The 14,346-nt window shown below is 35.2% G+C and overlaps 2 protein-coding genes, 1 long non-coding RNA gene and 1 pseudogene across 8 annotated transcripts; 2 read left to right on the top strand and 2 right to left on the bottom strand.

Annotated features, from left to right (window-relative positions):
* Positions 1-1,411: 1,411 nt before the first annotated feature.
* LOC139872601 (uncharacterized) lies at positions 1,412-4,791 on the bottom strand. 6 transcript variants are annotated; one of them, XR_011767100.1, is made up of 8 exons: positions 4,393-4,791; positions 3,698-3,736; positions 3,131-3,265; positions 2,844-2,952; positions 2,519-2,599; positions 2,012-2,451; positions 1,802-1,864; positions 1,412-1,679 (listed from the first exon to the last, which is right to left on the bottom strand). It is a non-coding gene; the product is annotated as an uncharacterized lncRNA (long non-coding RNA). The 6 variants fall into 6 exon arrangements; XR_011767099.1 differs by lacking the exon at positions 4,393-4,791 and adding an exon at positions 3,843-4,348 and having other exon boundaries at positions 3,131-3,261; XR_011767101.1 differs by lacking the exon at positions 3,698-3,736.
* A 413-nt stretch (positions 4,792-5,204) lies between these two features.
* On the top strand, positions 5,205-9,504 carry LOC139872123 (elicitor-responsive protein 1). The gene is made up of 7 exons (XM_071859944.1): positions 5,205-5,366; positions 5,581-5,685; positions 5,800-5,926; positions 6,067-6,138; positions 8,535-8,580; positions 8,834-9,131; positions 9,228-9,504. The coding sequence occupies exons 1-7, from the start codon at positions 5,324-5,326 to the stop codon at positions 9,263-9,265; spliced, it is 729 nt and encodes a 242-aa protein (XP_071716045.1). The 5' UTR covers positions 5,205-5,323; the 3' UTR covers positions 9,266-9,504.
* Positions 7,799-7,907, bottom strand: LOC139873821 (U6 spliceosomal RNA; annotated as a pseudogene).
* A 1,610-nt stretch (positions 9,505-11,114) lies between the features above and the next one.
* Positions 11,115-13,676, top strand: LOC139871174 (cyclin-D3-1-like). The gene is made up of 4 exons (XM_071858911.1): positions 11,115-11,654; positions 11,901-12,102; positions 12,230-12,360; positions 13,440-13,676. The coding sequence occupies exons 1-4, from the start codon at positions 11,115-11,117 to the stop codon at positions 13,674-13,676; spliced, it is 1,110 nt and encodes a 369-aa protein (XP_071715012.1).
* The last annotated feature ends 670 nt before the right edge of the window (positions 13,677-14,346 follow it).

The raw sequence follows: 14,346 nt of genomic DNA, 5'->3' as shown, positions 1-14,346 counted from the left end.
ATATTCTTATATGCATCTTGTTAATGTCGGTTACCAGGTGTTCAATCCATATGAATGATATTTTTGTCTCTATGCATGGGACGTATATTTATGAGAACTGAAAAAGAAAATCTTGTGGTCTATTAAAATGATGGAAATGGTTATTTATGTTAAACTAATGAACTCACCAACCTTTTGATTGACACTTTAAAGCATGTTTATTCTCAGGTATTAAAGAGATCTTCCGCTGTGCATTAGCTCATTTTAAGGATATTACTTGGAGCCATTCATGACATATTTCAAAAGACGTTGCATTCGAGTCGTTGAGTTCATCAAGAATATTATTAAGTCAATTATAGTTGGATATATTATGAAATAGTATGCATGCCTTTCAACCGTCGATGTAATGAAAGTTTGTCTTTTAAAAAAACAAATGCAATATTTGTAAAATGTATCATATAGAGGTCAAGTACCTCGCGATGTAACCAAATGTAATGTATTCGTCCAGATGGATTAGGACCGGTCATGAAAAAATACATATATATGTTGACTAATTATGTATTTTTGGCAAAGTTAAAAGAATATCAAATATCAAAGGTGTACGAATAAAATCATCTTCTTAGAAGTTTATTGTTTCAAGAAATGGTTTACTTAGACCATTTCTTATGCGGCGTCAGGGAGAGTCCCTGGGCTTCAGTCCAGTTGGCACTAAACTGACAAAAAGTGACGAGTATATTGCAGCGTCACTCAGAAATCCGTCAGTCACTCCCAAGACGAATTTTGTTTGCACCGTCAGTTTTGTTTTTGGCCAATCACACATTTTCTTTATTTAATAAATATATAGTTATTATTATTAATTTATTTTTTCCCACTCATTTCAATCAGATTTTACCACATCTCTACCCAATATTTAACACAAAAAACTGACACACACGGTTATAAAATTTGAGAAACTGACTTTGCCAGATCACGGTCAAATTGTCTTTTTTTGGCCAATAATTGTCAAAACTGCATGTGACGTTACAGTCACGGTTGAGAATGGTCTTATATCAGTTCCATCTTTGGGGCTTTTCGAAATTCTTTTATATTTTGCTGTATAATCTTTAAAAATGAAATTCTACCTCTATAAACCCTTGAGAATACAAATCTACAACTTCATTACACCCAATTAATTAATTAAAAATAAATCAATAATTAAAAAATGAAACATCTAGCTCCAAACCTAAATTAAAGCTACAACTTTTTTAAACATTGGAAGATTGATTTAAGGCAAATCATTCAATTTAGTCATTTAAACATGTTAAAATCTGAATCAAAAACCAATTATATAGATACCAAAAATATACACAAATACCAAAAATATACACAACTTGCAATTGCAATTGCAATTACATAAACAAGCAGGTGGTCAGTCGCGCATTGCAGCGACCACCTTCCAATGCATTCAGATTGTGCGTTACATAATGTTTAGATATTTCACGATGTTGTTTGCTACATAATTGTACAATGGGTAACCTAATACAGGTGTTACAATATGTTACAGGTACATTCGTACAAAATCCTGTAAGCTGCAGTAGTTCATAATGGTCATAGAGCATGCTGCAGGTCACCTTCAATATATACATTCAAAATTACATGGCCTCTTTAGCTGCAGTTGTTGTCTCAATCTCTTTTTTTCTTCGATTCTTTTTCAGTAGTATCTGTGATACAGAAAACATCATGTGTGTGAATATACTTTTTATTATGTAGGTGGTAGCGCTATATACTGCCGTCATTGTCATTCAATCATTTATGTAGGGATCTTAGGATATTGCTAACATACCTCAAATCTGGTTAAAATGTTGCTTTGAATCTTGAAGTCTTGCAAGGAGTCCATGTGCAACATCTTCCAAAGCAACAACAATCGAATTACAACAAATGTATACTATAACTAACATTAGCTTAAAAAACACAGCTGCCGTAATGCTATGAACGCACACAAAATTATAAGAACTAAGACTTAAATTGGCAAGATAGTATACGATAGAATTACCTGTTGGCATACTCAGATAGTGCCTTGAACAGACTCACCTGGAGTGAATATAACGATGATAAGTTTACAACGGTATTTTAAAATTTATGATGTCAAATTGTATGTCGACCACACATTTCAACACCTTCTACTGTCTTTGCAAAGCAAACTTATTTAGATCAATCAAATGCTCTTTATAAATGTTGAACATGTTAATTAAGCCTGCATAACAAAACCTCTGGCACACAGTATGCAAAAAGGTAAGTCTATCATAAACTTAAAAACTCGGTGCCATGTGTTGAGTTACAATTTATGTGTTTTTAAAACATGCGTACCTTGTAGATGTCGGGGGTTGGTATTAGTAGTAGCGGGTACTGTTCCTTCTCTTTTCGATTTCTGGGACCTCAAATTTAATTGGGTTAATTAGTAGTAGCGTTTGTTCCGGAATTCTTTCCCTGTACCTGTTAAGCAGACGTGTATGAATTATAACTCAAAGAAATTTTTTGTTTTTGGTTTGGCTGTATTTACCTTTCAATGGAACGGTCATATTCTTCGATCTCCGGGTTTAGATAATAGTGGGAAACGATATACCATTGATATGAGGATGATCTGCTTTAAGGAAACATGTGACATATGAAGTGTAAAAGTTGTTAAGAATTATGAATTAGTAAACTTAATTTAACAACACAATAAGTAATTTAATAGAAAATGATAATGATAGTAATGGAATGAACATATATATGAGCAATGAGGGAAGGTATAATCGTTTGATACATTTGTAGCGTTTTGCCGAGGCTGCGCTTATAGCAATTACAACTGGCTTGCTCTCCTAGTCGAAAATAGATGCACTAACCTTAAGTTACTGATGTTTATGTCCCTTTTGACAGTCTCAGTCGGGCTAACTTGTTCGCTTGTGCTCGCGTTACCGGGAGGCCTAACAGGGCTGACGTTGACTATGCAACCTACAGTGTTATAAAAATTGTAAGAAAGCATGGGCAATGGTTTTCCAAAAAAATTAAAAATTAATTTTAACTTTCTTTTTATCACCTACTATAAATGTTTCTTTTATAGTCAGTAACGAATTCGAAGTAGGGAATAATATATACTGGAAATTAGAAATGTAACTAAAAGGTAACTTACATATAGATCAAGTAAAACACAGCAGAAATCGGTAGGTGTAGGGTTCCGGATGCCTCATCCAACCCAAGTGCAGTATACTTATGGCTGAAGTGGTATGCTTGCCTCATTAGGTCTCAGGATGCCTGCTAAATCTGGCTGTTCCATCATGTAAAACAGGCGTTATTAGCATAGAAATCCGTGAATAAATGATGTTGGCATTACACGGGAGTTAACTATGACACATAAGTTACTAAAGTAAGCAACTAACATTCTCAATGCATGTAAAGCAGAGGGAAGAAGACAAACCAAAACAACACCAGGTAAACCCCGCCCCCGAGACAAAAGGCGTTTCAACATTATGTTTCTTTTGACTTTTTGTAGACGAAATTATACCTAATTCGTTTAGTGTGCAATGAAAAATGGCAACTAACATGCGCGAAAAAAGAGGCAAAAAATACGTTGAAGAAAGGACATCAATAGCGACAGGTAACAGCAGCAGACAAATAATTAGTAAAAAAACAATAACCCTAAACAAAAAATATTATATCATAAGAATGTCTAGTTAAACTTAGAATACCAACATGACACCTGGAAACAGAGTAAGTGAGACAATAATAGATAAAGTACCTGCAAATAAGAGAAAATCATCATCGATTTTAGAAGCATATACCAAAATCGCAGCAAACTTAAGGGAAAACGAAGAAATCGAAAACTATCAATAAGAGAACCATACCAAAGTATTTCAGCCGTTAAATGCCTCTTCAATCAGGTGTTAATAACCAAGAACAATCCAAATCAATCGCAACTAACAAACCAACTTAAAATCCTTTTTTTTTTTTTTTTTAGTTTCAAATCGTAACCCCAAAGCGACAAAAAAAGCAGGGTATACAAAACAACACTAAATATCATAACTATATTAATCTTGTGCTTATTATATCCAAAATATGTATTCATCTTTCTATATAATTCGAAATAACAGTTCATAGATTCAACCTAATAATTACAGTATATAACAATCTCCGTGTTCACATTCACAGTATCACAAATAAGAATACATAATTCCTAAATTAATGCTCCGAATCCTATTATTTTATATTTAGATTACCAATTGTAGTATATAAACTTATGTGGTCAACAATTAGACCTAATGTGAAAGAAATAACCATTATTAATATGAATAATTATAGTACAAAACTCATAGCGTCACTTGATTATATGAAAAACCGTGGGGAAAAAAACATAAAAGTATATACATGTATTCATTTCAAAAAAGGAAACCTAACCTCATTTTCACCGGAAAACAATAGTTCGTCATCGCGAGGGTAGAGTTGGACGATGATCAATAGCTTTGCTAGGCGATTAGCTAAAACCCTAACCTTTTTAGTCCAACAATACACTGACGGACCGTAACCTGGCGGGGAACGTTGTCGCTGGTAGAAGAGGCGTCAAAGGTGGAGGAGGAGCGGTAGCAACGGCGTTGAAGGCAGGAGCAGAAGCGACGACATTGGTGGTTGCAGCAACGACGATCCCCGCCGTTGATGGTCTCCCGACGAAGTATTTCTCTGAAGAGTAAATCTACCAGAGAGAAAAATCAAAGAGGCGCTGGAGATGGAAACGATCACCAGAAGCTTCTACATGAAGTTGGTGATGGAGAATGGAAATATCAGAACATACCTAGGTTAATAAAACGGTGGATAAAATTGGATTGGAAGTGAATGAAAGCAGACGAAGGTTCTAGGCAACTAAAGATCTGAAGAGAAGAATACGCAAAATGACGAAAATACCCTTTAGTAATAAATTAATGGTGTTAATAGTAAATTCATACTATATATATATATATATATATATATATATATATATATATATATATATATAAAAATATTCACAAATACCAAAAATATATACAACTTGAATAGCAATTGCATTATTGCAAACTATATATATATATATATATATATATATATATATATATATATATATATATATATATATATGTGTGTGTGTGTAAAAATATTCACATTCACAAATACCAAAAATATATACAACTTGAATAGCAATTGCATTATTGCAAACTATATATATATGGTCATCTCAAAAGCGCGTCCAAGTCAATTATATAAGGTCAACTAGAATAGAATTCCGCTAAATCGCTAATTCATTCAATTTCAATTTCAATTTCAATTTCAATTTCATCATCAATCAATCTACTAAATCATGGCAGCTTACGGCATCCAAGGCAATCTACTAGAAGTCACTGGTACGTTTAATTAATTTAATTCTTCAGCTTATACGCAATTGATTAATCATGTTTATATGCATGTAAACGTTATAACCATTTGTGTTACCGATTGTTGCCCTAAATCATTGAAACCTGCGCAGACTAATTTTATAGCTTACAGTTTGATTTTGTGAGTTTTTAAACGCAGATCTTAGTTTTAAGGTCTAATTGTGACAGTTATTTTAACTTTCAGTTGTTAGCTGTAACAAATTGAAGGATACTGAGTGGATTTCAAGGCAAGATCCGTACGTTTGTGTTGAATACGGTAGTAATAAATCTCGAACACGTACCTGTACAGGTAATTTTTTTGATTATAAAAACGAAAAATATGTATTTATTTATTTATTTATTTATGTGATTTGATGATTGATGAAGGAGTTTGTTGTAATTAGAGGTTTGTGATTTGATGTAGATGGAGGGAAGAACCCTACGTTTCAAGAGAAATTTGTGTATACGCTAATTGAAGGATTAAGAGAGTTGAATGTTTATGTTTATAATAGCAATACACTCAAACATGATGACTTTATTGGCAGTGGAAAGTAATTACTATTTATTTTTTTATTTTTTTTAATTCTGATTTAGAGTCTTGTTTATATGCTACTGATGTTATTTATTTATTTAATTAATTGAAATTGATATTGATTATTTTATGTTTATGGACAAATTGTTGTGGTTCTAGGGTTCAATTGGCAAAGGCTATTTCACAAGGATTTGATGACAGTACTTGGCCATTGCAGAGTAAAAGTGGAAGGTTTGTTGTTTTAACTTTTAAGACCTAAATTCTGTATTCTATTTTGAATAATACTTATAATGTAACAGCAAAGTTTTTTTTTTTTAATCAAACGTTAAGGAAAAAAAAAAAATTGAACAGTTACTGAATAGTTGTGTTCATGCATATTTTTTCTAAGGGAAAACCTACACACGAACAACAATGCGAAAGGGTTTTTTTAGGCGTCAACGTCGTTGATCTCCGGTCCGGTTACCGTGAATAACCCGTACCCGAGATGATGATCTCGGGAGGGTGGCCAACGAATTGCCCGCCGGTCGATAGTCGGACCCTATCGACGGCAAAGGGAGAAAAAACCCTACAAGACCCGTAGGTAAAAACCCTAGTGTTGCGATCGTGAAGACGATCGTGGAGAAGATCCGGCGATGACTGCCGCGTGCTTGCCGCGTGCTTTCATTGAGAGAGTGAGAGGCGAGATTGAATGACCGCATGAGAGTGTATGCGATTGGGAGCGTGTGAACTTGATGTAGGTTTTGCCCCATATTTATAGATGGGAATTAGGGTTACTTGACTTGGGGCCCAAGTTAATTGCGTAGACCCTAATTGGGCCAAACCCTACGTCATCAAGTCCCCCAAGTTCGGTATGATATTTTTGTCAAATATCGTATCGAACTTTTCATTATGCTGCGGAAAATAAGTTCACAGGAGCCTGCGCAAACAACTGTGCGTAAACCCGCGAACATAGGCGCAAAAAACCGCATGCAGAATGCGTGGGGAAACCGCATGAACTAGCATGCGTAAAACCGCATGAAAATCGCGTCTAAAGTCGCGGACAACTGTGCGCAAAGCGTGCGTAACCTGGACAAAAGCGTGTGGACAGTTGCGCAAGCTCGCGAACATCTGCGCTAAATATTCATGTACTTAAACCGCATATAACGAATTAAAAGCTCAATAAGAAAAGACAAACCTTTTCAAACCGAACGATAGACGGTAGAAACACGAGACATAATGCATCGTGTCCCACGGATGGCGCCAATTGTTCATGCATATTTTTTCCGAGGGAAAACCTACACACGAACAGCAATGCGAAAGGGTTTTTTTTAGGCGTCAACGTCGTTGATCTCCGGTCCGGTTACCGTGAATAACCCGTACCCGAGATGATGATCTCGGGAGGGTGGCCAACGAATTGCCCGCCGGTCGATAGTCGGACCCTATCGACGGCAAAGGGAGAAAAAACCCTACAAGACCCGTAGGTAAAAACCCTAGTGTTGCGATCGTGAAGACGATCGTGGAGAAGATCCGGCGATGACTGCCGCGTGCTTTCATTGAGAGAGTGAGAGGCGAGATTGAATGACCGCATGAGAGTGTATGCGATTGGGAGCGTGTGAACTTGATGTAGGTTTTGCCCCATATTTATAGATGGGAATTAGGGTTACTTGACTTGGGGCCCAAGTTAATTGCGTAGACCCTAATTGGGCCAAACCCTACGTCATCAAGTTGTAAGAAGTAGGGAGATTGATAGTTTAGTACATGTAAAACATGACAGCAAAGAGAAGCCATCTATGAATGTTCCTACTAATTCGTTAATCTTGATATCAAACCTTTTGATGAGCTCACCTTGTACATGCAACCAAGTGGTATTTGCTTTTTAGTTTTTATGACGACTCGCATGAGTATTGTTCCATTTTTTTTGGACCATTTCTCGATTTTTGCGTGTCATCCTTGCGCAGGGGCCATGTTAATCTTCTCTGTATCGTTCCAATTCTCGTTGTGTCTTTATTGGATGAGAAAACTATAAAATTAGTGGATGATGTTGTCGTTTCTACATTATACTTTTGCATTTTTAGCTGCGCTTCTCCTAGTGCAAGTCACCTAGAAGGTTGAAGGTTTTGTCATCATAGGTGATGTTGGTGCTAGAGTTATTGTCGTCACTTATAAACACGCTCGTTAGGAATTTGGCCATATCCGAGAACTAGATTGAACCATCCAACTCTGCTTAGGTGACCTCAAAGTTTTCTTCCCACTTGGGTTGGGGGGTCCTTTGTCTTGGCTCACTTGTGGCTTGTTAGACTTTTCACAAATTATTAAGTATAAGTCAGTCATCAATATTCATAAAATGCAAGCATGGATTTTGATAGGATGGTTATCACCTGGAATAAGAAACAATAAAAACATGTACAATTTTAAGATCATCTTTCTAAGAGTACAAAATGATCATAGCTGCTCACGCTAGAGTCCGTGTCATTGCATTTTGACTGACTGATCCGTTTTTTGCTTATCCTCATGTCGTTAACTCGCACATGTTGAAAATCTTATTATGTTAATGTTAAATAATTGGTAAAATTTAGCAAAGATGATAGCTCAGATATAATTGATTGAGACTGTATCCGTTTTTCTAATGCACAACTTTGGCTATGCAGGCATGCTGGAGAGGTTCGATTAATTGTACACTATACCAGTGCCAATGTAAGTTCCATTTATGCATCTTTTTTACCCTTGTAACAAGATATCTGATATTTCATAGAGGTGGGAAAATGGTCGGGTTCACTAATGTAGAAAACCCGGATACTTTTCTGGTACTGTTCAAAACTGGTCAGGTTGACCTGAATTAAGATTGTATAAAAGTGATTAGCTAGTGTATATAATCACTTGGTATGTTTATGATCAATTACTAACAAAATATCTTATGCTATGCTGCTAATACTTTGTTAATGTTCAGAAACCAACAAAACCATCAGGCAGTCATGGTACAGCAGCTCCACCATACGGTGCGCCCCAGGCCTCACTCTACTCTGCACCACCACCGCAATATCCATATGCGCCATCTGCTGGTTATCCTGCACAATCACCCTACCCATCGTACCCACCGAATACGGGTTATCCACCATCTTCATACCCGCCCAATTCAAGTGGTTATCCACCGTCTCCATACCCACCTCAAGCAGCACCTTATGGACAACCGTACCCACCCGCTCCAGCGTATCCGCCTCAACCATATGGATCCCAATATCCTCCTGGTTAGTCCTTCTTTAATCCCATATATCTATGAATTTTTTTTTTTCTTTTTTTAGCGGTGATTTATAAGTATATATGTTATTTTGTTTCGTGATTAGGTCCTCCACACCCAGGAACATATCCTCCACCGTATTGAGGAAGAAGTCTTACCCCCTTAAAACAAGAGTGCAATGTATCAATGGGTTAAACTTTCTAGTTATTGTCGAAACTGTAAATTTCGTAATAGTGGTTTGATTTTCGTAAGTTGGTTTATAGTTGTTAGACCCTTGAGATTTGCTACTTGTGAATTTGTGATGACATATGCCTTGTGTCTTTCTGTTGGCAATTTTTTTTCTTTTTAATGGAGTAAGAATGGGATAAGTAATCTGTTTATGCCTTGTTTTTGTTTTGAATTATAATTATAATTATAATTATAATTATAATTATAATATAATAATTATAATTATAATATAATAATGAATATGTGAATAATGATGGATTCTTTCATTGCTTGTTTAACTGCTCAGTGAAATTCATTTTTTTTTTTTTTTTTTTTAAATTGAAAAGTTTGATGGTATTTTGTCTAACAAGATAGAGTTACTGTTTAGTGCCAGTAGATTAATCAATCAATTACGATCGCATGAAATTCTATTTAGCGATGATTATGTTGGAGTATTAGACATGATGGGGTCATAAGTTATTAACTGTAATGTTTTTTTTTAAGCAAAACTTTTATTAATTCCAACTCAGACGAAATCAGCTGCAAAAAGCAGCCCTAAACAAGCGACCTATACAGAGCAACGAATCCGAACTAAATCGCTAGCAACACGACTAAGTGAAATAATTACAAACTTTTGAGCATATAACCTATGAAAGACACTGCCAAGATCCGAGTGAGGCAGCAGCCTGCCGACGAATTGATTAACTGGAATAATTTTCGAATGTCTGGAATATCAGCTAAGTCAACCAATGCCGCCAATATCAAATGGGTTTACCGACCATTGTAACCAATCGAGGGAGAAATTCTTTACCCTATTTGAAATTCACTCGAAACTAAAAACTTTAATCTATTGGAATGTAAATGGGCTTGACCCATTCACGTTGCGGAAGAGCTTATTATTTCCCGTTTTGCCAAATTTTATATGCACAAACCCATACACACGCTTGCCATAGACATACATTTGGTGGGTTATTTACTTGCGGTAGTTTCCCGAAAAGGAGGTTATTAATTAAGTCGGTATCAATCAAAATGTTGTGTCATGTATATAACACTTGCTAGATGTGCATGCACATAACCACCGAATATAACAAAGTAACAAACCATACGTAGAGCACACGGTATCCACACCGTCGCTCAAAGAATCGCTCACCGACTCTGGATTTTTGGATACCGTCCCGCCGTCAGTTGTCACCTATTACGCCGTCGGTTCTTCGATGTCGGCCTACCGACGGTGTGAAACTTGATTTTATGTTTTTTTTTAATTATTTTATTTTCTTATTGGTCCACGTCTTATTTTCTTTCACCGAGACTTCGAACCAACGATACCGAACAGCACCTCACTTTAATCAATTTTAATTTTAAGGTCCATTTGCGACCTTGAAATGAACACCGAAAAATGGACACGAACACCTTGTGCTCATAGAAAGTAAAATACGTAGTATGTTGGCATAACTTTCCTTCACCTTGGGTGGAGTCATCTACGATTTGTTTCTTAAGATGTTTTTATTTATAGATTTGACGTCTGTATGGTGAATATTAAACAAAAAGTCTATAGTAAAAATGTGTAGCGGAGACATACGATTTTATAAGATCTTAGAAAAACAAACGACGCTGCTTTCCATCTTAATGTGATGTGATGGGTATATAAGAGAGAAAAAGTAGATAGACAAAATAGAAGGATATAGCAATATTACATTACATTAATATCACACCACTTTATTCATCTCTTTTTCTACTATATATTGTATGTATTGTTATTTTTAATCAAAATCAACCCCTTTATCCCATGGCGATTTCTTCACCATCATCATCATCTTCATCTATCTTATTAGATACATTCTTATATTGTGAAGAACAAGATCAACCATGGACTCATGACCATGATGATGATTATGTTGTTGATGATTATGATCATAACAATGTAATTACACAAACAACCCTCCATGATTTCACTCATCTTCATATCCCACCCTTGAACAACCAAGATTTCTTCTGGGAAGATGAAGAACTTGTTTCACTCTTTACTAAAGAACAACAACAACAACAACAATTACAAAGACACCCTTCTACTTTCTCTTTTGACCAAACAGACCCTTATCTTTTGCTTGCTCGCAAACAAGCTGTGGACTGGATACTTAAAGTGAAATCACATTTTGGATTCACACATCTTACTGCCATTCTTTCAATTAATTATCTTGATAGGTTTCTTTCAAGTTTTCGTTTTCAAAAAGGTAAGCCATGGATGATTCAGCTTCTTGCTGTCACTTGTCTCTCATTGGCTGCTAAAGTTGAAGAAACACAAGTGCCAACTCTTCTAGATCTTCAAGTATGTTTCTTGTATCCTATGATTTAAAGCTTGGAACTTTATATGAAAATTATCATCACTAGCAACTAATTTGATGAAAAACGAACTGGGTTTTGCTTTTTAAGTGTTGATTTGTTAATCAAGTGCTAAAACAAGTACTGTAGTTTTCGGTTGTACGTTAAGCTGTTTGACTTGTACCTTGGACTTATCATTAGCCATGTGAGTGATTTTGTTGTCTTCATGATTTGGGTTTCTTTTTCTTTGCAGGTAGTGGACACAGAGTACTTGTTTGAGCCAAAAAACATACAAAAAATGGAGCTTTTGGTGATGTCAACTCTAAAATGGAAGATGAATCCAGTTACACCTATATCATTTCTTGATCACATTGTAAGAAGGCTTGGATTGAAGTCACAATTTAATTGGGATTTTGTCAAGAAATGTGAAGATCTCATTTTATCCCTGGTCTCTGGTAATTTTACTAGTCAAAACCAAATCTTTTACTAATTTTGACCAAAAGTCAAAACTTTTATAAGAAAATGTGGTGGTACTAGTTCATATCACTAATGATGTATTGTTCGGTGCTTTATTGATGCTAGATTCAAGATTTTTGGGCTATCAACCATCAGTATTGGCCACAGTTACAATGCTTCATGTCATACATCAAGTTGACTTTTTCAATTATGTGGACTATCAGAATCAGCTTCTGGATCTGCTCAAAACCACCAAGGTTTGTCCCTTGTCCTTTGTACAAATGTACTAAACTACCAACACATATATGTTGTGTTAGTTTTCTGGATTGAGATGAGTACAACTTTAATTGCATATAATACAATATTTGGTGAAACCATTTCATTTATACTATTGATCCTTGCCTTTGACCATGTTAGTACCACCATCAACCATTTATTTATTTATGTTTATATTTAATTAACATTTTTGTAAATCAATATGTACAAGTATATAAGCGTAGCCCAACGTTCATTAACTTTGTGTCATGGGATAGGGAGAGGTCATAAGTTATATCCTTAGGTATGTATTTTCTTTAAACCAATTGAACACAAATAATGGTGGTATATATTGACATTATAGGGAAGTTTTACGGGATTCGTTCACGGACCTCTACCCAGGAACACTGCCCGAATGGATGTGTTCTCGGGTATCATCGATCGGGTTCGAGTTTCTGCCCGAACGTGTGTGACGTGCAAATAATGAGAGTCGTTGAATTAAATGATCTCCTGATACCAAAAAATCGCTGTTCCAAAAAAAAAAAAGCCAAGATACTACACATATGAACAAACAGATGAACTTGATTACTTGAATGATAACTAGAAAAAGGGTAGCAAGAAAATTTGATTATTTGATTTGATTTTTTTTTTTTTTAATATATAGTTTATAATATATAATACATTACAATTACAATAACGTGTCATATTGTTTTGGGGGATGATTCTTACACACACTTTTTTGATCCTCACACCTATTCTAACCTTTTACTCTTCTAATAATACTGAATTGGCGTGTGAGGATCAAAAAAGTGTGTGTGAGAATCATCCCCCGTTTTGTTTTACCACCTAATGATGAGTGCTACAAAATGTTGGAATTTATTATCATAGTCTATTAGTGTACTAGTGTACTTAATACATTTACACAATATGCATATTATTACTATCTTTTTGGTCAAAGAAAAAATAGCATTACTGGACAGCATTAAAGATACAGAACATTATGAGGAGGTTTAAAGTGAGAACACAGTACATAATATTAAAGACGATTAACTCATTGGATTAATATATTGTTGTTCTTCAGGAGAAAGTAAATGAGTGCAATGAGTTGATTATGGAGGCATCATGTTCAACTTCAATTAACCTAAAAAAACGGAAGTTTGAAGAGGATGAAACATCATCATCATCATCATCGGCGTCTTCATCATTCCATCGCTATCAACCTTTGATCAAGAAAAATGGAATCGTAGTAAAACAACAAAAGTTTAGTTTTGGGTCGTTAAGTTGCAAAGCGTTTGTTGATGCTTCTATTCCTCATTAGTTTTGTATATGTTAAGTGTTAATGTTACTATCATTTATTGATAAACTTTGTTTAAGTTTATTAAAGATTTAAGGTTTATTCAAGTAAGAAGCACTTGTAGCGTGTTGTGGTGGGGCTCCTTGTCGAGTTCACCATGACCATACTATTCGTCACCACTACGCGTACCCATCGCAAGATAGCCTAGTGGTTGCGGCTTATTTCTTCACAAGAGGTTTCATGTTCAAACCTCACTAACTACATATCTTGGGGTGATTAGAGTGCTGAGATGAGTGATGACTAGCTAATGAGAACTTGTGTTTGTCTCGTGATCCTTTGTTTATTTTTTTTTATTTTTTTTTTGTTGATTTCTACTTAGATCACTTGGTTTGGATCCTGTTACTATCGTGTTGGACAGGTATATAATTGTTTAGTTTGTTTCAAGGTTTTTTCAGGTTGTTAGTCGAGACTCGTTTATAGATAGCTTTTGTCTTAGATGATTGCTTTCTATGCGTGAGTGTTCGTTCACGTGTTTCTTTTGTAATATTTGTTAAGGGTGTTTTCATTTGAAAAAAGAATGAGTTTAAGATTTTTTGCCAAAAAAAAAAAAAAAAAAAAAAAAAAAACTAGCTATTGATCCTAAATGAGTAGATGAGTGATGACATCCATAATATTCTTATATCATAGCAAGGTT

The sequence above is a fragment of the Rutidosis leptorrhynchoides genome, chromosome 10 (genome assembly GCF_046630445.1).
Source record: "Rutidosis leptorrhynchoides isolate AG116_Rl617_1_P2 chromosome 10, CSIRO_AGI_Rlap_v1, whole genome shotgun sequence".
In the NCBI taxonomy this organism is placed as follows: domain Eukaryota; kingdom Viridiplantae; phylum Streptophyta; class Magnoliopsida; order Asterales; family Asteraceae; genus Rutidosis; species Rutidosis leptorrhynchoides.
Note: the sequence above shows the minus strand (reverse complement) of the source record. Positions and strands in the feature narration are given on the sequence as shown.